The sequence below is a fragment of the Piliocolobus tephrosceles genome, chromosome 1 (genome assembly GCF_002776525.5).
Source record: "Piliocolobus tephrosceles isolate RC106 chromosome 1, ASM277652v3, whole genome shotgun sequence".
NCBI classification, from domain to species: Eukaryota; Metazoa; Chordata; class Mammalia; order Primates; family Cercopithecidae; genus Piliocolobus; species Piliocolobus tephrosceles.
Window position 1 is genome coordinate 88,654,940 of NC_045434.1, and position 22,102 is coordinate 88,677,041.

Below are 22,102 nucleotides of genomic sequence, written 5' to 3' on the forward strand. Positions count from 1 at the left end.
CCCAGGCTGGAGTGCAGTGGCCGGATCTCAGCTCACTGCAAGCTCCGCCTCCTGGGTTTACACCATTCTCCTGCCTCAGCCTCCCAAGTAGGTGGGACTACAGGCGCCCGCCAAATCGCCCGGCTAGTTTTTTGTATTTTTTAGTAGAGACGGGGTTTCACCATGTTAGCCAGGATGGTCTCGATCTCCTGACCTCATGATCCGCCCGTCTCGGCCTCCCAAAGTGCTGGGATTACAGGCTTGAGCCACTGCGCCCAGCCAAGAACTGCAGTTTTTAAAGTCAGGTAGATGTGTTTTTCTGTTCTAGATTTGCCTCTTACTCTTTGAGCTAAGGCAAGTCAGTTGACTTCTGCATCTGGAAATGGCATAATAGTATCTACTGCTAATTCTACTATGATCATTAAACATAATATCATGTGTAAAGCACACTTCTGGAGCAGAGTAAGCACTTTGTAAATAGTGGCTCCTACTAATCTTTCATGAAGAAAAGCCCGGCCAGCTGTGTGGATTTCTAATGACTCTACCATTGTCCAGGCTGCCCCTATGCTTAGAAACAGGAGTCCTTTTCTCTCTCTCTTTTTTTGAGATGTCTCACTTTGTTGCCCAGGCTGGAGTGGTGCAATGGCACAATCTCAGCTTACTGCAACCTCTGCCTCCCTGGTTCAAGCAGTCCTCCCAGCTTCCTAAGTAGCTGGGGCTCCAGGCCCACCACCATGGCCAGCTAATTTTTTTTGGTATTTTTTGTAGGGGCAGGGTCTCGCTACATTGCCCAGGCTGGTCTCAAACTTCTGGACTCAAGTAATCCACCAGCCTCAGCTTCCCAAAATTCTGGAACTACAGGTGTGGGCCACTATGCCCAGCCAGGAATACTTTTCTCACAGTCTACTCTACCATCTCCTCTCTTTCTCCTATGTTAGGGGTAGTATAATATATTGATTTAGAACACTGGCTTTGGTGACAGCTCTGGGCTCAGTGTCTGAAGGGGTGGCCTGCCCCTCCACACCTGTGGGTGTTTCTCGTTAGGTGGAACGAGAGACTTGAGAAAAGAAATAAGACACAGAGACAAGTATAGAGAAAGAAAGGTGGGGCCCAGGGGACCGCCACTCAGCTTACAGAGGACCCACGCCGGCCCGGTCACTGCGTTCCCTCAGTATTTATTGATAATTATGTTTACCATCTTAAAGATAAGGGAGTGGCTGGACAATAGGATCATTGTAGGGAGGAAATCAGCAGTAAGACATATGAACAAAAATCCCTGTGACATGAATAAGTTTAAAGGAAAATGCTGTGCCTTGAGATGCATATGCAAACTCTCCATAAACCTTTTAGCAGCATTGCTCCAGCAAGCCCCACCTTATTCCTAAAGGCGGTTTTCTCCTTGCTCAGTAAAGGAAGCATACAATCGGGTTTTACACGGAGATGTTCCATTGCCCAGGGAGGGGCAGGAGACAAATGCTTTTCTCTTACTTGAGATTAAGAGAATGGTGATGACCTTTAACCAGCAAGCAGCCTTTAGGCACTTGTTTAACAAAGCACATCCTGCACAGCCCAAAATCCATTAAGCCTTGAGTCACCACAGCCCATGTCTCTTGCAAGGACAAGGTTGGGGGTAGGGTCACAGATTAACAGCATCTCAAATACAGAACAAAATAGAGTCTCTTATGTCTGCTTCTTTCTATATAGACACAGTAACAGGCTGATCTCTCTTTCTTTTCCCCACTAGTGTCAGTTTTGCTTCATGCAAATTATGACCTTAGGCAAGTTACCTGATCATCTAATTCTCAGTTTCCCTGCATGTGAGGGTAATAGTGATACCAATCTTATTTTGTTCAATTAATTCTTCCTCCATCCCTCTTCTGGCCTCTAGATAAATTCTGGTCCCATCCTAGTTCAAGTTCTTGAGCACATTTATACACTTGGAAACAACACTAGATTAGATGCTGGGGTTCCTGGATTCTGGTTTAACTGTCATCATTTACATGATTTTACTCATAATCATCTTACTTAGCTTTAGTTACTTTAATAATAAAATGAAATATACAATCTAAACTGTTTCTACTGTTTTTAAAGTACTGTGTATGGCTGGGTATGGTAGCTCATGCCTGTAATCCCAGCACTTTGGGAGGCTGAGCTGGGCAGATCACCTGAGCTCAGGAGTTCAAGACCAGCCTGGCCAATATGGTGAAACCCCGTCTTACTAAAAATACAAAAATTAGCTGGGCATGGTGGCAGGCACCTGTAATCCCAGCTACTCAGGAGGCTGAGGAAGGAGAATTGCTTGAACCTGGGAGGCGAAGGTTGCAGTGAGCTGAGATCGTGCCACTGTACTCCAGTCTGGGTGACAGAGCAAGAATCCATCTCAAAAAAAAAAAAAAAAAATTAAAGAAAAATAAAATAAATAAAACACTGTGTATGAATCCCAGCACTTTGGGAGGCTGAAGCAGGAGGATTGCTTGAGACCAGGATTTGGAGATCAGCCTGGGCAACATAACAAGACCCCATCCCTGTTCTATTTAAGATTTTTTTTTTTTCTTTTGAGGCGGAGTCTTGCTCTGTCGCCCGGACTGGAGTGCAGTGGACGGATCTCAGCTCACCGCAAGCTCCGCCTCCCGGGTTTACGCCATTCTCCTGCCTCAGCCTCCCGAGTAGCTGGGACTACAGGCGCCCGCCACCTCGCCCAGCTAGTTTTTGTATTTTTAGTAGAGACGGGGTTTCACCGTGTTAGCCAGGATGGTCTCGATCTCCTGACCTCATGATCCGCCCGTCTTGGCCTCCCAAAGTGCTGGGATTACAGGCTTGAGCCACCGCGCCCGGCCCCTGTTCTATTTAAAAAAAAAAAAAAAAAGCATATATTTTATATGTATATATATGATAAAATAAAATACTGTGGGCCGGGCACAGTGGCTCATGCCTATAATCCTAGCACTTTGGGAGGCCTAGGCAAGAGCGGATCACCTGAGGTCAGGAGTTCGAGATCAGCCTGGCTAACATGGTGTAACCTCATTTCCACTAAAAATACAAATATTAGCCAGGCTTGGTGATACATGCCTGTAATCCCAGCTACTTGGGAGGCTAAGGCAGGCGATTCACTTGAACCAGGGAGGCGGAGGTTGTAGTGAGCCGAGATCACACCACTGCACTCCAGCCTGGGTGACAGAGCAAGACTCTGTCTCAAAAAAAAGAAAAAAAATACTGTGTACATTAGTGTTCCTTCTGTTGCAAACAATAAAACCGAACTCTGGATAACTTACATTTTTTTGTCTTGCTTTATTGCCCAGACTGGAGTGCAATGGTGAGATCTCGGCTCACTGCAGCCTCCGCCTCCCAGGTTCAAATGATTCTCCTGTCTCAGCCTTGCAAGTAGCTGGGATTACAGGTGTGCACCATCATGTCTGGCTAATTTTTGTATTTTTAGTAGAGACAGGGTTTCACCATGTTGACAAGGCTGGTCTTGAATTCCTGACCTCAGGTGATCCGCCCACCTCGGCCTCCCAAAGTGCTGGAATTACAGGCGGGGGCCATTGTGCCTGGCCTCAAGGATAACTTACTTTTTTTTTTTTTTGAGACGGAGTTTCACTTTTGTTGCCCGGGCTGGAGTGCAATGGCACCATCTTGGCTCACTGCAACCTCTGTCTCCCGGGTTCAAGCGATTCTTCTGCTTCAGCCTCCCAAGTAGCTGGGATTATAGGCATGCGCCACCACGACCCGGCTAATTTTGTATTTTTAGTAGAGATGAGGTTTCTCCACGATGGTCAGGCTGGTCTCAAACTCCTGACCTCAGGTGATCCACCTGCCTTGGCCTCCCAAAGTGCTGGGACTACAGGCGTGAGCCACTGCACTCAGCTGACTTACTTTTTGAAAGCTTCCTCTTCTGTAGAGGAAGCCTCTCACTTAGAAGCCTCAGCACTTTGCTACAGCAAGTTGTGTATCATTTTCCTGTTATTGTCTCCTCTTTAGATCTGTGGAGTCCTGGAATGCTCCCACTCTCCACCCCTGAAGCTGACCCCTGCCTCAAGCACCCACCCTAACCTCCATGCCTATCTTCAAGGCAACACCCAGGTCTCTCGGAAGAAACTTCTTCCCCTGCTCCAGGAAGCCCTGTCAGTGTATTTTGACTCCATGAAGATCCCTTCAGGACAGCCTGAGACAGCGGATGTGTCCAGGGAGCAGGTGGACAAGGAATTGGACAGGGCAAGTAACTCCCTGATTTCTGGACTGAGTCAAGATGAGGAGGACCCTCCGCTGCCCCCCACGCCCATGAACAGCTTGGTGGATGAGTGCCCTCTAGATCAGGGGCTGCCTAAACTCTCCGCTGAGGCTGTCTTCGAGAAGTGCAGTCAGATCTCACTGTCACAGTCTACCACAGCCTCCTTGTCCAAGAAATGACTGTTGAGAGGGGAGGAGGTAGTGGGTGAGGCTACCTGACTGACTTCAAATGCATGTTTTGAGATGTTTGGAGATTCAGCAATTCTGTCTTCGTTGCTCCAGGATCTGGTATACTGTTCTCATAAAACTGAAAGGAGAAAAAAAGTGAAAGCAGCTGCTTTAAGAATGGCTTTCCACCTTTTCCCCCTAATCTCTACCAATCAGACAAATTTTATTTAAATCTGCACCTCTCTCTATTTTATTTGCCAGGGGCGCGATGTGACACATCTGCAGTCCCAACACAGTGGGATAAAGAGAATGTAGTCCCCAAAAGTGTCCTCGGCTTGGATCTTGAACAGAACCAATATCTGTCATGGAACTGAACTTTCACTGATGGTCTCCATGTATTCATTTATTCACTTATTCATTCAAGTATTTATTGAATACCTGCCTCAAGCTAGAGAGAAAAGAGAGTGCACTTTGGAAACTTATTCCAGTGTTCAGCCTACAGCAGATTTCTAGCTCAGTGACTTCTTTTTGCCACCCTCTAGGTGATGGTGTTTGATTCAGAGATCGCTGAATTTCTATTCTGAGCTTATTGTGACCGTTTGAGATCTAGTTTGGGAGCAGATTAGAGGCCATTGTCTTCTGTCCTGATCAGGTGGCCTGGCTGTTTCTTTGGATCCTTCTGTCCCAGAGCCACCCAGAACCCTGATTCTTGAGAATCAAGAAAACACCTAGAAAGGCCTTAATGACCTCATAGGCACTCTTCCAAAAAGACAGCATAACTGGAATGAGAGGCCTGGGTCTGTCTCCTGCCTTAGCAGGCCTATCAATTTCTTGTCAGTCTCTTTTTCTCGTTGCTCATATTAAAAGGAAGCATGGAGTTCTAATGCTCCCATAGACTATGTATTTTGGCAAGACACTTCACTACTCCAGGTCTCACTTTCCCCATCTGTAAAACAGGGTTTGGACTAGGTGTTCCCTGGTATTCTGTGATCTGCCTCTTGCTGCCATTCTTTCTCTCCTCTGCTTCTCAGTATTTTTCTTCTGTTATCCCTGGGGGTGCTCAGGTTCACTTGATTGTCTGTATTTCTGTGTGGTTGTAGCAAGGACTCAGCCTCATGTAGCATGAATAGGGGTGTGGTTCATGATGTGTTGACCCAGCAGAGAGCTCCCTCTCACTGACTTGTTCTGCATGTGTAGAGTCTCCCTATTTTTTTTAACCCAACCCTTTCCCCTTTTTCCTACCCCACAGCTCTGTTCCATGTAAGCTGCCAACAGTTTCACTGAACAGTGGGGTATGTGATGGTTTTGGCATGACATCTTCAGTATGAGGGGGACAGTCTGACTTCACTTTGAGGGTATGATGTCTGTAGCTATGTGGAAGGTAAAAATAGTGGTGTGATTATGAACCAAAGGAATTTATGTTTTGTAACTTGGGTACTTTATTTTGCATTTTGTTATAGTATTAAATCCTTTTTTCCTGTTTGGGGGTCTTACTGTCTTTTTTTACAAGTGTATTCAGGCCTTTCTCTGATAATTGTTTCAGTCTCCTCAAAATTCATCTCCCTTCTTCCTTCTATACTTAATGTCTTCTTTCTGTTGACTCTTTTTGGGAATAAGGAGCAACAGGCTTCTGTCTCCCCTCATCCTCAGCCTCCCATTCAACTTGTTTATTCTCCCAGAAACCTCCTTATAACATGCTTCCGTTTCCCCAGTTTTCCTTATGCTTGAAAAGTAGACCCAAGATAACATAGTCTTAGAAACACACACAATGGTTTCTTTTTCTTTTTTTTTTCTTTTCTTTTTTTTTTTTTTTGAGACGGAGTTTCACTCTTGTTGCCCTGGCTGCAGTGCAATGGCGCAATCTCGGCCCACTGCAACCTCCGCCTCCCAGGTTCAAGCAATTCTCCTGCCTCAGCCTTCTGAGCAGCTGGGATTGCAGGCATGCGCCACCATGCCTGGATAATTTTTTTTTTTTTTTTTGTATTTCTAGTAGAGACGGCGTTTCTCCATGTTGGTCAGGCTGGTCTCAAACTCCTGACCTCAGGTGATCCGCCCGCCTCAGCCTCCCCAAGTGTTGGTACAGGCGTGAGCCACCACGCCCAGCCAGAAACACAACTGTTCCTACTGGTTTTTTGCTTGTTTGTGTAAAGAGCAACTTTGAGAGGGATATATGGAGTCTAGAAAGGAGAACAATTGCTTTCCTAGACTCACCCAAGGCTGGCCCCCCCTAGAAAATGCACTCTCCTCCCCAAAATCCACCCCCTCACAGGAGGCAGGGTTTTTCTTTTGGGCAAACCTGCTCCTGGGGAGAGGAGGTGGCAAAACCTGTTTGAAGATGAGGTTACCTCCCCTCCACACCTCCCTCCTTGGAGGCAAGAACTACAACAGCTGAGACAGAAAAGAGGTAAAGAAGTGTTGGAGGCTGGGACAACCAGCTCCCCAACAACTCCTAGGTGTTTAAAGAAGGAGGCAGGAAGACTTGTGAAGATGGGAACGATACAAGAGGCAGGAAAAAAGACAGATGTTGGGTAAGTAAGATCTTGGCTCACTTGATTGGTAACAGGGAATAAATAGTCCTGAGAGACTTCTCCACCACCCAGCTCTTACTGGGTCAAATCTCGGGTTCCTCAAGGAGACAAGACTGTAAGAGAATTTGCAGAGAAGGGATGAGGGTGGTTTTAGGTAGGAAATGTCAGTATGGTATGGATCTGGGGCACAGGGGATTCCGGGATAATTCCCGGTTTAAAAATAAAGGAAGTTTTTATAATATGTTGTATCTGATAAATCTGCCTGTGTTCTTTATTTTCTAACCCTCACCCTCCAGAATGGCCATTAGGAAAGCTGAACCAGAACTGAGTTTAGGTCCAGGTTCTCGTTGTGGCAAATCTTTCTCCTTACCTTCTTCCTCCACCCCTCCACCTATGCCATGTTTTCCCTTAGCCACTCCCCAGCTGGGTGGAGGAAAGGCAGGCCTGACTAGGTGCCGTCTTCCTGACTTTGCTCAGTGATAGCTGGGTGGGTCTAGCTGGGTTCCAGCCAATTGTAATGTGGGATATCTCTAACCCCAACTTCGTAGGTGGAGCAGTTGCTATAGAGGTAAATATGATTAAGTTTACATTCTATCTTTCCTCTGCTCTCAAACCCAACAAGCAGGTAATCTAGCAAGTGGTGAAGGGAAGAGAAACATCTATATAGGAGGCAAGAGATCTGAGTTCTTTTGAAGGCCTGCCCTCTGCTCTGTATCTCAATTACCGTTCTTCATTTCAATTATTCTTACCTACTATTCAATTCCCTTAATCTTTTCTTCTTGGGGGGCTGTCTTAGGGTCAGGGAGATTGCAGAAGCACCAGAACTAGGAGCAGCCCTGAGACATGGGGAATTGGAGCTGAAGGAGGAATGGCAGGATGAAGAATTCCCTAGGTGAGGATGTGTGAGGGCGGCTGGGAGAAGGGAGGGATGGTCACGAATGGATGGAGGGGATGGCGCAGCAGCTCATGGCTGTAATCCCAGCACTTTGGGTGGCCGAGGCAGGTGGATCACTTGAGCTCAGAAGTTCAAGACTTCTCTGAGCAACATGGCATAACCCCATCTCTACAAAAATATAAAATTTAGCCAGGTGTGGTGGTGTGTACCTGTAGTCCCAGCTACTCAGGAGGCTGAGGTGGGAGGATTGCTTGAGCCCTGGAGGTAGAGGCTGCAGTAAGCTGTGATTGTGCCACTGCATTCCAGCCTGGGCAACAGAGTGAGACCCTGTCTCAAAAAATAATAATAAAAAAGAAAGCATAGGTGATAAAATCATGGTGGGGAGAGAGAACCTATATATTGAGTCCTGGCTTGATGCCTTTGGTGTATATCTCTGCCGCCTTTTAATCTCTTCCCCTCTAGATTGCTTCCTGAGGAGGTTGACCCTTCTGAAGATCCTGGAGACCCTAAAGGAGATTCACAGGCAGGTAGGTCAAGTAGAAACCAGGCCTCAAGTTCTTGATTCTAGTGCAGTAAAGGGCTATACCACCTCTATCCTTTTACAGTTCCATTTCCCCCTTCCCCAAATCTCCCCTGCGTCAGTCCTTCTTCAGCATTCACCCCATATTATCAATTTCACATATAGGAATTCTAGCCCTCTCGGCCCTCCAACGCACACACCCATCTTGGTTCTCTTTTTCCCCCTTTCTCCAACTGCAGGTACTCCCAGCACTTTAGCCCTGTGTGGCCAGCGCCCCATGCGCAAGCGTCTTTCTGCCCCAGAGTTGCGACTGAGTCTGACTAAGGGGCCTGGAAATGATGGAGCTTCGCCCACCCAGTCTACGCCTTCCTCTCCTGATGGCAGTTCTGACCTGGAGGTAGACGAATTGGAGACACCTTCAGACTCGGAGCAGCTGGACAGTGGACATGAATTTGAATGGGAAGGTGGGAAACAAACCAGAGGACTCAGCTGGTAGAAGTAGAGGCTAGAGCTAAAGGATCAGGATGGACTTAATGGGACTGCAGTTAGAACTAATAAGGTGGGACCAAGGGCTACAGCCAGCAAAATTAGTTTCCTCAAATGGAACAGTAGGGCTTATGGGTCCAATGTGAGAGTAGTCAATAGAGGGGGAGGGGAGCCCTTTGTTTATTAAGGAAAATTTAGTATAATGCCTGTTATATACTATCATGTATAGGACTGGGGTTATAAAGATGAATGAGAGAGGCCCTACAGGTAATTCCCTGCTTAGTAGGAAATAAACATATAAAAATAATTGCAGGAGCCAGGCGCGGTGGCTCACACCTGTGATCCCAGCACTTTGGGAGGCCAAAGCGGGTGGATCACAAGGTCTGGAGATCGAGACCATCCTGGCTAACACGGTGAAACCCTGTCTCTACGAAAAATACAAAAAATTAGCTGGGCGTGGTGGCGGGAGCCGGTAGTCCCAGCTACTCGGGAGGCTGAGGCAGGAGAATGGCATGAATTCAGGAGTGGAGCCTGCAGTGAGCCGAGATGGTGCCACTGCACTCCAGCCTGGGCGACAGAGCAAGACTCCATCTCAAAAAAAAAAAAAAATACAGTTAAAGGTTATGATCTATATATGTCTAGGGTACAGTGTAGACAGGGACAAGGAAAAGTCAGTTCTACGTGAGAGATGTTAGGAAAGGCTTCATGAAGGAGATGATTCTGAGCTAAGTGTTGAAAGCTGAAGCTGACATTTGTCAGGTAGTTGGAGAGAGGGCATTCTAAGGAAAAGAAGCAGAAGCAACTCAAGCAATAGCATGGCATGTTGGGGAATTCAAAGTATGAGCATGACTATTTTAATATGAAGGGCTGGGAGGTGAAGAGAGAATGACAAAAGATAGTGCTGCTGGGTTAAGTAGACAAAGGTCACATCATGGAGGCCCTTGCTGCCATGCTAAGGAGTTTAGGTTTTATCTTGTAGACAATAGGGAGTCATGATAAGTTTTTTTGTTTTTTGTTTTTGATACAGAGTCTTGCCCTGTTGCCCAGGCTGGAGTAGAGTGGTGCGATATAGGCTCACTGCAACCTCTGCTTCCTGGGTTCAAGTGATTCTTGTTCCTCAGCCCCCTGAGTAGCTGGGATTACCGACGTGCACTACCACGTCTGGCTAATTTTTATGTTTTTAGTAGAGATGGAGTTTCACCATGTTGGCCAGGCTGATCTTGAGCTCCTGGCCTCAAGTGATCTGCCTGCCTTGGCCTCCCAATGTGCTGGGATTACAGGTGTGAGCCACATGCCTGGCCCAGTAAGGTTTTAATGAAAGGAGTAACATGATCAAATTTAATGACTCTGAAAAGATTGGAAACAACCTAAAGATCCAGCAGTAAGATATTACGTTTGTTATGGTGCATCCATCCAATGGAATACTAAATACTAGGCAACATTTTGTTTTTGAGACAGTCTTACTCTGTTGCCCAGTCTGGAGTGCAATGGCACGATCTTGGCTCACTGCAGCCTCAACCTCCTAGGCTCAAGCAATCCTCCTGCCTCAGCCTCCCAAGTATCTGGGACTATAGGCACACGCCACCACACCTGGCTGATTTTTATATATTTTTGTAGAGACAGGGTCTTGCTATGTTGCCCAGGCTGGTCTTGAACTCCTGGCCTCAAGCAATCCTCCTGCCTCAGTCTCCCAAAGTGTTGGGATTATAGGCGTTAGCCACTGTGCCTGGCTATGAAACCATTTTTTAAAATGAAGCAGTTCTTAGGCCGGGAGCAGTGGCTCATGCCTGTAATCTCAGCACTTTGGTAGGCTGAGGTGGTTGGATCACCTGAGGTCAGGAGTTCTAGACCAGCCTGACCAACATGGAGAAATCCCATCTCTACTAAAAATACAGAATTAGCTGGGCATGGTGGCACACACCTGTAATCCCACCTACTCGGGAGGCTGAGGCAGGAGAATTGCTTGAACCTGGGAGGCAGAGGTTGCGGTGAGCCAAGATCGCGCCATTGTACTCCAGCCTGGGTGGCAAGCAAAACTCCATCTCAAAAATAAAAAATAAAAAAAAGAAGCAGCTCTTTCTTGCTATGGAAAGATCATGCAGAATGGTAGGTATAATATATTATCATTTGAATAAAAAGCTAAAGAGGCTGGGTGCAGTGGCTCACACCTGTAATCCCAACACTTTGGGAGGCTGAGGAAGGCAGATCACCTGAGCCCAGGAGTTGGGACCAACCTGGGCAACAAAGTGAAACCCTATTTCTACAAAAAAAATTTTTTTTTTAAATTGGCCGGGCTTTGTGGCACACATCTGTAGTCCCAGCTACTCGGGAGGCTGAGGTGGGAGGATCACCTGAGCCTGGGAAGTCGAGGTTGCAGTAAGCCAAGATCATGCCACTCCACTCCAGCCTAGAAGACAGAGTGAGACCCTGTCTCAAAAAAAAAAAAAGGTAGAGAAGACAGGAAAACTTGCTCTAGCAGTGGTATAGAGAGTGGATTGGAAAAAAACAGACTAGAGGCAGGGAAAGCAGTCAGGAGGCTAGTACCAAGGCCAGGTGAGAAATACTAAGAACACAAACCAGGATAGCAGTATGGAAAGGATGATGAAAGAATATCATAGAGATAGATGGAAGACAATCTGGAGTCCAGTTGATTTCAGGGCTGATAGAGAAGAAAGCGTTTCACATGACATGCAGTTTTCTCACTAGCCAGGTGTGCTGATGTGTACCCATAGCCCTAGCTGCTTGGGAAGCTGGGGTGGGAGTATCACTTGAGCCCAGGAGGTCAAAGCTGCAGTGAGCAAAGGTCGAGCCACTGTACTCCAGCTTGGGTAGCAGAGTGAGTCCCTATCTCTAAAAGAAAACAACAACAACAATAATAATAATACAGTTTTCTCATTCAGGCAGCTAGATGGATTGAGTCATTCATCAATATAGGAAATATGGCCGGGCACAGTGGCTCATGCCTGTAATCCTAGCACTTTGGGAGGCCAAGGCAGGCGGATCACCTGAGGTCAGGAGTTCGAGACAAGCCTGGCCAACAAGACAAAACCTTGTCTCTACTAAAAATACAAAAAATTTGTTAGCTGGGGTGGCGTGCACCTGTAGTCCCAGCTACTCGGGAGACTAGGCAGGAGAATCACTTGAACCTGGGAGATGGAGGTTGCAGTGAGCCAAGATCGCACCACTGCACTCCAGCCTGGGCAACAGAGCAAGATTCCATCTCAGAAAAAAAAAAAAAAAAAAGGAAATAGGAAATATGAGGGAGAATAAGAAGAATGATTTATTTAGGCCGGGCGCAGTGGCTCAAGCCTGTAATCCCAGCACTTTGGGAGGCCGAGACGGGCGGATCACGAGGTCAGGAGATCGAGACCATCCTGGCTAACATGGTGAAACCCCATCTCTACTAAAAAAATACAAAAAACTAGCTGGGCGAGGTGGCGGGCGCCTGTAGTCCCAGCTACTCGGGAAGCTGAGGCAGGAGAATGGTGTAAACCCGGGAGGCGGAGCTTGCAGTGAGCTGAGATCCGGCCACTGCACTCCAGCCTGGGCGACAGAGCGAGACTCCGTCTCAAAAAAAAAAAAAAAAGAAGAATGATTTATTTATTATTATAATTGGTTTTTTTTTGAGACAGTCTCGCTCTTGTTGCCCAGGCTGTATTATTAGTATTTTTTCAGAGACAAAGTCTTACTCTGTCACTCAGGCTAGAGTACAGTGGTATGATCACAGCTCACTAAAGCCTTGAATTCCTGGGCACAAGTGATCCTCCCACCTTGGCCCCCCAAAGCAGAAGAGAATGATTTTGAGTTCTATTTTGTTGTTGTTTTTATTGTTTTGTAATTTGTGGTTTTATTTTTTTTTAAATTTTTTGTAAAGATGAGGTCTCACTTTGTTGCCCAGGCTGGTCTCAAACTCCTGGCTTCAAGCAGTCTTCTTGCCTTGGCCTCCCAAAGTGCTGGGATTACAGGCACGAGCCACTGAGCACAGCCTTGAGTTCCCTTTTGAATCTGGTGATTTGTTGATAACAAGGAGACACCAAGTGAAGATGTACACTCTAGGCATTTAGGGATAAGGCTAGAGTTAGAACAGAAGCCTGGGTTAGAGGCTGGGTGTGGTAGCTCATGCCTGTAATCCCAGCACTTTGGGAGGCCAAGGTGGGCTGATTGCTTTGAACTCAGGAGTTCAAGACCAGCCTAGGCAACATGGCAAAACCCTGTTTCTACAAAAAATGCAAAAATTAGCTGGGCGTGGTGGTGCATGCCTGTGGTCCCAGCTACACGGGAGCCTGAGGCTAGAGAATCGCTTGAGCCCAGGAAGTGGAGGTTGCAGTGAGCTGAGATTGTGCCACTGTGCCACTGCACTCCAGCGTGGGCTACAGAGTAAGACTCTATCTCAAAAAAAAAAAAAAAAAAAAAAAGAAGCCTGGGTTAGAGAGGCAAATTTGTGATTACAGACATCATTTCCTTACTGGTGGAACTGAAGACATGGGACTAGATGAGCTCACCTAGGGAAAATCATTTAAAGAAAGAAAGAATCTCAGCCAGGCTCAGTGGCTCATGCCTATAATCCCAGCACTTTGGGAGGCCGAGGCGGGTGAATCACAAGGTCAGGAGATCGAGACCATCCTGGCTAACACAGTGAAACCCCGTCTCTACTAAAATACAAAAAAAAATTAGCCAGGCGTGGTGGCAGGTGCCTGTAGTCCCAGCTACTCAGGAGGCTGAGGCAGGAGAATGGCATGAACCGGGAGGTGGAGTTTGCAGTGAGCCAAGATTGCGCCACTGCACTCCAGCCTGGGCGACAGAATGAGACACCATCTCAAAAAAAAAAGAAAAGAAAGAATCTCAAAAAATACCTGATACTGCTAAGGGTCATCGTGCAAGGTCATCCTAAGTCCATCATCTAGTTAAAAGGTGAAGATAGTGAGTCACAGGAGAAAGAAACCAGCAAGATATTGGGTTGATGGGACAAAACAGGGCTAAAGAGTCAAGGAAAAGGCCAGATGCAGTGACTCACGCCTGTAATCCCAGCACTTTGGGAGGCCAAGGTAGGTAGATCGCTTGAGCTCAGGAATTTGAGACCAGCCTGGGCAACATGGTACAACCCCATCTCTACCAAAAAATTAGCTGAACGTGGTGGCACATGCTTGTGGTTCCAGCTACTCAGGAGACTGAGATGGGAGGATCACTTGAGCCTGGGAGGCGGAGGTTGCAGTGAGCTGAGATTGCACCACTGCACTCCAGCCTGAGTGGCAGAGTGAGACTCTGTCTCAAAAAAAAGGAAAAAAAAAAAAAGGAAAAAATCGAGGAATGACAGATTAGAGTAACAAACTAGGAATCTGAGGAAGTTACAAAAAACTGAAGGTAGAAAATCTGCCTCATCCTTCCCCATCCCTCTCTTTTAGATGAACTACCCCGGGCAGAGGGTCTGGGCGCCAGTGAGGCAGCTGAAAGGCTGGGCCGAGGTTGTATGTGGGATGTGGCTGGAGAAGATGGACGTCACTGGAGGGTGTTCCGAATCGGACCACGGGAGCAACGCGTAGACATGACTATCATTGAGCCCTATAAGAAAGTCCTGTCTCATGGAGGTAATGGCTAGCATAAATGGAGGGTAAGAGCTATGGCTTCTTAATAAAATGCCTAAGCTGGAGACTCAGTCATTGGATCCAAAATCTATCCTGTAACTTCCAAAGACCCTCAGAGTCCCTCAACTTAAACAGATATACTATCTGTCAATACATATTTGTTGACCAAATGAATTTTCCCCTTATACTCTCCAGGTTACCACGGTGATGGCCTCAATGCTGTCATCCTTTTTGCTTCCTGTTATCTACCTAGAAGCAGCATCCCCAACTACACCTATGTCATGGAACACTTGTTTAGGTGAGGTGGAAGGCCTGAAGGGCTACAGGGCAGTGTTAGGGAGGGAAAAGTAAAAAAGAACTCCTTCAAAGATCAGTAGCTGATGGGAGAGTACAGTAATGTTCCTCTCACTCCCTGAAACCCCCAACACATACCTTCCCTGCAATTTCATCCCCCCAGGTATATGGTGGGAACTCTGGAGCTGCTAGTAGCTGAAAATTACCTGCTTGTTCATTTGAGTGGAGGCACAAGCAGGGCCCAAGTTCCACCTCTGAGCTGGATACGCCAGTGTTACCATACCCTGGATCGGCGGTAAGACCTGGGATGAGAGGGCTACAACTGTCTATCTCATCTTTTTTTCCCACCTTTCTATTATTTCTCCTTCCATTTAGTCCTTTCCTATTGTCTTTTTCCTTCCACGTTCCTTTCCCAGCTCTTTTGTCTTCTGTCCTCTCTTGGAGTCAGGGAAATCTAGCTTTAAATCTTGCCATTACCACATTACCATTTACTAGCTATATGGCTTTGGACAAGTCACTTAACCTCCCTGGGCTTCAGCTTCAGCTGGCTGTGTCATCCAGACTGGAGTACAGTGGCACGATCTCGGCTCACTGCCACCTCTGCCTGCCAGGCTCAAGCGATCTTCCTACCTCAGCCTCCCAAGTAACTGGGACTACAGGCATGGGCCACCATGCCCGGCTAACTTTTGTATTTTTTGTAGAGATGGAGTTTCACCATTTTGCCCAGGCTGGTCTCAAACTCCTGAGCTCAAGTGATCTGCCCGTCTCCCAAAGTGCTGGGATTATAGGCATGAGCCACTGCACCTGGCCACTTTAGCTTCTTTATCTGTAAAATGGCAATGATTATACTTTTGCCACTGGGTATTTGTGAAAAGCAATTAAATTAGTGTGGCATATTGCCTGGCACACAGAAAGCACTCTTCTCTTTTCTCAGTCTTGCTATTTATGTCCCTTTCCATACCTCCATTATCTTCTTATCTGCCTTCATCACTGACCTATGTGTCTTCTCTGTCACCAGGCTGTAGTGCAGTGGTGTGATCATGGCTCACTGGAACCTCTGCCTCCCTGACTTAAGCCACTCTCCCACCTTAGCCTTCCAAGTAGCTGGAAGTACAAGCATGCGCCACCACCATGCCTAGCTAATTTTTGTATTTTGTTGTTGTTGTTGTTAGAGACAGGATTTTGCCATGTTTCTCGGGCCAGTCTTGAAACTCCTGAGCTCAGGTGATCTGCCTGCCTCAGCCTCCCAAAGTGCTGGGATTACAGGCGTGAGACACTGTCCCTGGCCCTACGTCTTCTTTTCCTTCTCAGGAATTTTTTTTCCCCTTTTGGTTCCCCTATCTCCCTTTGCTCACTTTTCTCTTCTTGCCCCCTTTCCCTTTTTTGTCCTTGCTGGTCTTCTTCCACCTAGAGTTTTATAAGTAATCTTGGTCATGGAGCGATATAAAAGCATGCAAAAGGAACTTACGCAAGGGTAGGGCACAAGAGGGAAATGGAACAGAAAAAGACCTGGTGGCCGGGCGCGGTGGCTCATGTCTGTAATCCCAGCACTTTGGAAGGCCGAGGTGGGAGGATCACAAGGTGAGGAGTTCAAGACCAGCCTGGCCAACATGGTGACAAGTCACCATCTCTACTAAAAATATACAAAAATTAGCTGGGCATGGTGGCATGTGCCTATAATCCCAGCTACTTGGGAGGCTGAGGCAGAAGAATTGCTTGAAACCGGGAGGTGGAGGGTTGCAGTGAGCCGAGATCGCACCACTGCACTCCAGCCTGGCGACAGAGCAAGATTCCGTCTCAAAAAAAAAAAAAAAAAAAATCTGAAAGAATTTTTTAAAAATGAGGATCATGGAGGGCTAAATAAGATGGGTGGAGCTGAGATTACAGCTGATGGAATGGGGATTAGACCCAAGTACCACATAAATCTAGAAACTAGAGAAGTGAAGGAAGTTACAGTACAGAAAACAATTCTACTTGATCTTCACACATAAAGGTGGACGAAGAAATAGGATGATCTCCTGTTGTTTTTCAGGCTACGGAAAAACCTGCGAGCCCTGGTGGTTGTCCATGCTACATGGTATGTGAAGGCATTTCTGGCACTGCTTCGGCCCTTCATCAGGTACTAGTTCTAGGAACAAGGACTCCCTTCTCCTTCCCCCCATTTTCAAAATCAAGATTAAGTTCTTTCTCCACCTTGATTCTTTCTAGCCTTAACCAATCTACTTCTACATTTTTCTTTGCAAGGATTTTTGGGAACCCGTCTCCCAATACAAAACATAGTTGGTTTATTCTCTCTTTTCAGTTCCAAATTCACACGAAAAATCCGTTTTCTGGACAGCCTGGGGGAGCTGGCCCAACTCATATCCCTGGATCAAGTCCACATCCCTGAAGCTGTCAGACAGTGAGTTTCACACTAAAGGATAAAGCTTTGGGGGTGGGATGTGTAAAGCCAATCCCTACTTTTTTAATGCCTTGGGGGACATACAAAAGAACGAAAAGACAGAGGCCCTGCTTTTGGGTGCTTTAATATATATGGGGAAACTGCACACACCCAGAGAAGAAATGAAGGACACTACTGCATCCAACAAGAATAAATTTTAAAAAACCTATATATATAAGTGCAGAGGCAATAAGAAATAAAGGAATAATCATAGTGCAGAGGAGATTCAGACTGGCCCTAGAAATTAGGAAGAGATGTGTTGGCAGTGAACAGATGATATCCAGTGGGGGAGAGGGCATTAGGGAGCAAAAGTGCTAAATGATGACTCAACCCAATCATCTAGCTCTTTCAGTTCACCTGGCTTGTCTCCCCAAACCAGAAAGTAAAACCCAAGTCCTGCCCTTGAACCTCTTCTCTCCTCTTCTCTCCCCTTCTCTCCCCTCCCTCTCCTAGGCTGGACCGGGATCTCCATGGCTCAGGAGGGACCTAACATAGGACTGGATAAAAGGCCTTAGAACCAGTTAGTGATCTGCCTACACCCGAATCCCTGAAACATCTGAGCTGTTTTGTAAATCATCTTATCCCCAATCTCAGTACCACCGGATCTTCACTTCTCAGTGGGATTTTGTCCTTTGCATGACCCTGCCTTCAGCAGGGCTTTGAGACTGGGAAACTGATCTGCTGGGTGACTTTCATTCCAGTTGTTGGGGCGGAAGGCTGAATGTAGGGTCATTTTGTATGGGATATGCAGAGCTCTGGGGTTGTTTTGTTTTTTGAGACAGAGTCCGGCTCTATGGCCAAGCTGGAGTGCAGTGGCGCCATCTCGGCTCATTGCAACATCTGCCTCCTGGTTCGAGCCATTCTTCTGCCTCAGCATCCCGAGTAGCTGAGACTACAGGCACACACCACGCCCAACTACTTTTTTTGTATTTTTAGTACAGACGGGGTTTCACCTTGTTGGCCAGGAGGATGGTCTCGATTTCTTGACCTCGTGATCTGCCCGCCTCAGCCTCCCAAAGTGCAGAGATTACAGGTGTGAGCCACCGCACCGGGCCAGAGCTCTGGGTTTTAATCCTACTTTAGCTGTAGAACCTTGGGCAAATGATCTTTTTGGGTCCTCATTTTCCTCCTGTCTAACTGGAGGGGTGTGATCCTTCCACCTTGGATGGAAGAGGCTTACCGTCTTGACAGCCAGCCTGCCTGCTGGGAGCCGGGAGAGTCAGCTCATTAAATCTTGAAGAACCCCTGTATTCCCTTTTTCCTTCTAAGTCATGTCTGCTGCCTGTGAGCCTGGGAAGGAGTGCTTTCAAAACCTGTATTTTTGCCCTCTTTAGTAAATTTAGAACTGTAGAGACTAATAAACTGCGATGAGACATTTAAGCTCTACTCCAAAGAAGTGAACGACTCTTTCACCACCCCTTGCATCCCAAACCTTCTTTCGGTTCTGGCAGAGTTCTTGCCGCAGAGGTTCCTTAGGAGCACCCCGCGCAGTGCGCGGGCGCCTGCGCGTCGAACCCCACCCCCTTCCCCGCGGGCCTCGGTTCAAACGACCCAGTGGGTCTAGAGCGGAAGGGAGGGAGTGAAGGTAGGAGGCAGGTCCTGCCTCAGTGGCCTCCCTCCCAACCCCAAGAGCCCAGCCCCATGGTCCCCGCCGCCAGCGCGCTGCTGTGGGTCCTGCTGCTGAGTCTGGGTCCCCGGGCGGCGGGGGCCCAAGGCCTGACCCAGACTCCGACCGCAATGCAGAGGATCAGTTTACGCTCTGCGGGCCCCATGACCCGCAGCTACCGGAGCACCGCCCGGCCTGTTCTTCCCCGGAAGACGAGGATAATCCTAGAGGACGATAATGATGCCATGGCCGACGCCGACCGCCTGGCTGGACCGGCGGCTGCCGAGCTCTTGGCCGCCACGGTGTCCACCGGCTTTAGCCGGTCGTCCACCGTTAACGAGGAGGATGTGTCTTCGGAAGAGGGGGTTGTGATTAATGCCGGAAAGGATAACACCAGCAGAGAGCTTCCCAGTGCGACTCCCAGTACAGCGGGGAGTTCCAGCACGAGGTTTATAGCCAATAGTCAGGAGCCTGAAATCAGGATGACTTCAAGCCTGCCGCACTCCCCCGGGAGGTCTACTGAGGACCCGCCAGGCTCAGAGGCCACCCTGAGCCAGTGGTCCACACCTGGGTCTACCCCGAGCCGGTGGCCGTCACCCTCATCCACAGCCATGCCACCTCCTGAGGATCTGCGACTGGTGCTGATGCCCTGGGGCCCGTGGCACTGCCACTGCAAGTCGGGCACCATGAGCCGGAGCCGGTCTGGGAAGCTGCACGGCCTTTCCGGGCGCCTTCGAGTTGGGGCGCTGAGCCAACTCCGCACGGAGCACAAGCCTTGCACCTACCAACAATGTCCCTGCAACCGACTTCGGGAAGAGTGCCCCCTGGACACAAGTCTCTGTACTGACACCAACTGTGCCTCTCAGAGCACCACCAGTACCACCAGGACCACCACTACCCCCTTCCCCACCATCCATCTCAGAAGTAGTCCCAGCCTGCCACCCACCAGCCCCTGCCCAGCCCTGGCATTTTGGAAACAGGTCAGGATTGGCCTGGAGGATATTTGGAATAGCCTCTCTTCAGTGTTCACAGAGATGCAACCAGTAAGTGTTTGGTGATGAGCCAGAGTCTTTGTTGAGGGATCTGAAAAGTCCTGATATCTAAAACCCAGTTGCTAAGCCAGCCAGTGTTTACATGAACTGTTACTGACTTACCTGGTTATTGATTCATAACATGCATTGGTTATTCACATTGTTAGCCATTGATTCCACCAATTTTTTTTTTTTTTTTTTTTTTTTTTGAGATGGAGTCTTGCTCTGTCGCCCAGGCTGGAGTGCACTGGCCGGATCTCAGCTCACTGCAAGCTGCACCTCCCGGGTTTACGCCATTCTCCTGCCTCAGCCTCCCGAGTAGCTGGGACTACAGGCGCCCGCCACCTCACCCGGCTAGTTTTTTGTATTTTTTTAGTGTTAGCCGGGATGGTCTCGATCTCCTGACCCCGTGATCCGCCCGTCTCGGCCTCCCAAAGTGCTGGGATTACCGGCTTGAGCCACCACGCCCGGCCGATTCCACCTATTATTTATTGAGCAGTTACTGGTTGGTCATTAGGTAAAATGTCTTACTGCTCATTAGGTGATTATTGACCAAATAGTTAAGATTGGAAATACTTTTTTTTTTTTAGACAGAGTTTCACTCTTATTGCCAAGGCTGGAGTGCAATGGCATGATCTTGGCTCACTGCAACCTCTGCCTCCCAGGTTCAAGCAATTCTACCTCAGCCTCTTGAGTAGATGGGATTATAGGCACTCACCCACTACCACACCCAGCTAATTTTGTTTTTGTTTTTGTTTAGTAGAGATGGGGTTTTACCATGTTGGCCAGGCTGGTCTAGAACTCCTGACCTCAAGTGATCCACCTGCCTCGGCCTCCCAAAACGCTGGGATTATAGGCATGAGCCACTGAGGCTAGCCCTGGAAATTTTTTTTACAGACAAGGTCTCGCTATGTTGCCCAGGATGGTCTTGAACTCCTGGGCTCAAGCAATTCTGCCTCAGCCTTCCAAAGTGCTGGGATTACAGGCATGAGCTACTGTGCCCCTGGCCATAAGACTTTTTTTTTTTTCGAGACAGGGTCTCACTCTCATCACTCAGGCTGGAGTGTGGTGGCGCAATCACAACTCACTGCAGCCTCCATCTTCTGAGCTCACGCAATCCTCCCACCTTACCCTGCTGAGTAGGTGGGACTACAGACTGCACCACCATGCCTGGCTAACAAGATCTCGCTGTGTTGCCCAGGCTGGTCTCCAACTCCTGAGCTCAAGGGATTTGCCCACCTTGGCCTTCCAGAATTCTGCGATTACAGACATGAGCCACCATGCCCAGCCCATGAAGACTTTTTGATGCATAGATAATTAACAGATATGGAGGATCTTAATCAATTAATAGTTTTGACCTAATACAGCTTAACAGCAACAGCTGCCAAAATTTGAGGTCTTACTATGTGCACTTTACCTGAATCGATCTTCACACCCTATGAGGTATTATTATCCCTGCTTTTCAGATGAAGAAATTGAGGTTTACAAAGCTAGTAAGTGGCAGAGCCATGAGATTTAAATCAGGTTTGACACCAGTGCCAACCCTTTTCACCACTACCATCTGGGAGAACTGTCCTTCTGGAACAAGGAAGGGTAGTCCTCTGCTTTACCCAGAATTACCAAAGGTTCTGATTGACTTGATAAGGTTTCAACTGATATGGATGATAGGACTTTGAGGAGGGAAAGGCGATAAACAAAGCATATGCTTGGTCATTTTCCTTGTTTCTGTTTTTCTTCTTGTGTGTCCAGTACCATTATTGCATACAAAAATAAGTAAGGGGTGGGCAATAGAGTTGAGGGAATATGGGTTTGTGGGAGGGGGAGATGAAGCAAGGAAAGGAAGGAATATAGATGTGGTTGTAATTTCCCTTTTTCTCTATTTTTTTTTCCTTACCCAGATAGACAGAAACCGGAGGTAACGGCCACTTCATCCACATGAGGAGATGTCAGCATCTCAACCTCTCATGCCCTTTCAATCCTAGCACCCACTAGATATTTTCAGAACAGAAAAACAAAACTGGAAAATACATTGTTTGGTCTTGTGTTTCTTTACAGAGGTACCTGAGGGAGGAGAGACATAAATCTCTTCATCACTAAGACTGGACTGTGTTAACTAGCAGCCTCTGGCTTATTCCCTACTCCCTGTCCCTCAGGATAAAATGTTGATATTGCTCATTTTCCTCATTTCCAACATTGTTTTAAAACAACTACTTCTTTTACAGGCTTGAAAAATCTCAAATAAATGCTAAGAAAAGGGAGTAGGAAGAACAAGGAGTTAAGCCCTTGAAAGATGACATCGGTCTTCTTGCCTTCATAATACTTGGCCCTCTCTCCTCAAAAGGGCAA

At 47.5% G+C, this 22,102-nt stretch overlaps 3 protein-coding genes across 7 annotated transcripts in view; all 3 read left to right on the forward strand.

Annotated features, from left to right (window-relative positions):
* PRUNE1 (prune exopolyphosphatase 1) overlaps nucleotides 1-5,856 on the forward strand; it is a 30,481-nt gene extending 24,625 nt beyond the window's left edge. For all 5 annotated transcript variants that reach the window (XM_023213652.1, XM_023213654.2, XM_023213653.2 and 2 more), the window contains one exon: nucleotides 3,958-5,856. In XM_023213652.1, coding sequence (XP_023069420.1) covers nucleotides 3,958-4,386 — 429 coding nt within the window. In that variant the 3' untranslated portion in view covers nucleotides 4,387-5,856. The remainder of the gene's footprint in view (nucleotides 1-3,957) is intronic.
* Nucleotides 5,857-6,393: 537 nt separating this feature from the next.
* BNIPL (BCL2 interacting protein like) lies at nucleotides 6,394-18,512 on the forward strand. The gene is made up of 10 exons (XM_023213658.3): nucleotides 6,394-6,902; nucleotides 7,699-7,794; nucleotides 8,260-8,324; nucleotides 8,557-8,781; nucleotides 14,206-14,388; nucleotides 14,581-14,683; nucleotides 14,843-14,974; nucleotides 16,712-16,798; nucleotides 16,982-17,080; nucleotides 17,573-18,512. The coding sequence occupies exons 1-10, from the start codon at nucleotides 6,862-6,864 to the stop codon at nucleotides 17,607-17,609; spliced, it is 1,068 nt and encodes a 355-aa protein (XP_023069426.2). The 5' UTR covers nucleotides 6,394-6,861; the 3' UTR covers nucleotides 17,610-18,512.
* A 124-nt stretch (nucleotides 18,513-18,636) lies between these two features.
* C1H1orf56 (chromosome 1 C1orf56 homolog) lies at nucleotides 18,637-21,785 on the forward strand. Its single transcript, XM_023213659.2, has 2 exons — nucleotides 18,637-19,768; nucleotides 21,655-21,785. The coding sequence occupies exons 1-2, from the start codon at nucleotides 18,761-18,763 to the stop codon at nucleotides 21,673-21,675; spliced, it is 1,029 nt and encodes a 342-aa protein (XP_023069427.1). The 5' UTR covers nucleotides 18,637-18,760; the 3' UTR covers nucleotides 21,676-21,785.
* The last annotated feature ends 317 nt before the right edge of the window (nucleotides 21,786-22,102 follow it).

Bases quoted from the DNA above. Each gene is read 5' to 3' on its own strand.
- C1H1orf56 (XM_023213659.2), top strand. From the start codon at position 18,761: ATGGTCCCCGCCGCCAGCGCGCTGCTGTGGGTCCTGCTGCTGAGTCTG. The intron at 19,769-21,654 runs GTAAGTGTTTGG...TTCCTTACCCAG, and splicing joins TGTTCACAGAGATGCAACCA to ATAGACAGAAACCGGAGGTA.
- BNIPL (XM_023213658.3), top strand. From the start codon at position 6,862: ATGGGAACGATACAAGAGGCAGGAAAAAAGACAGATGTTGG. The intron at 7,795-8,259 runs GTGAGGATGTGT...CTTCCCCTCTAG, and splicing joins CAGGATGAAGAATTCCCTAG to ATTGCTTCCTGAGGAGGTTG. The intron at 14,389-14,580 runs GTAATGGCTAGC...TATACTCTCCAG, and splicing joins GAAAGTCCTGTCTCATGGAG to GTTACCACGGTGATGGCCTC.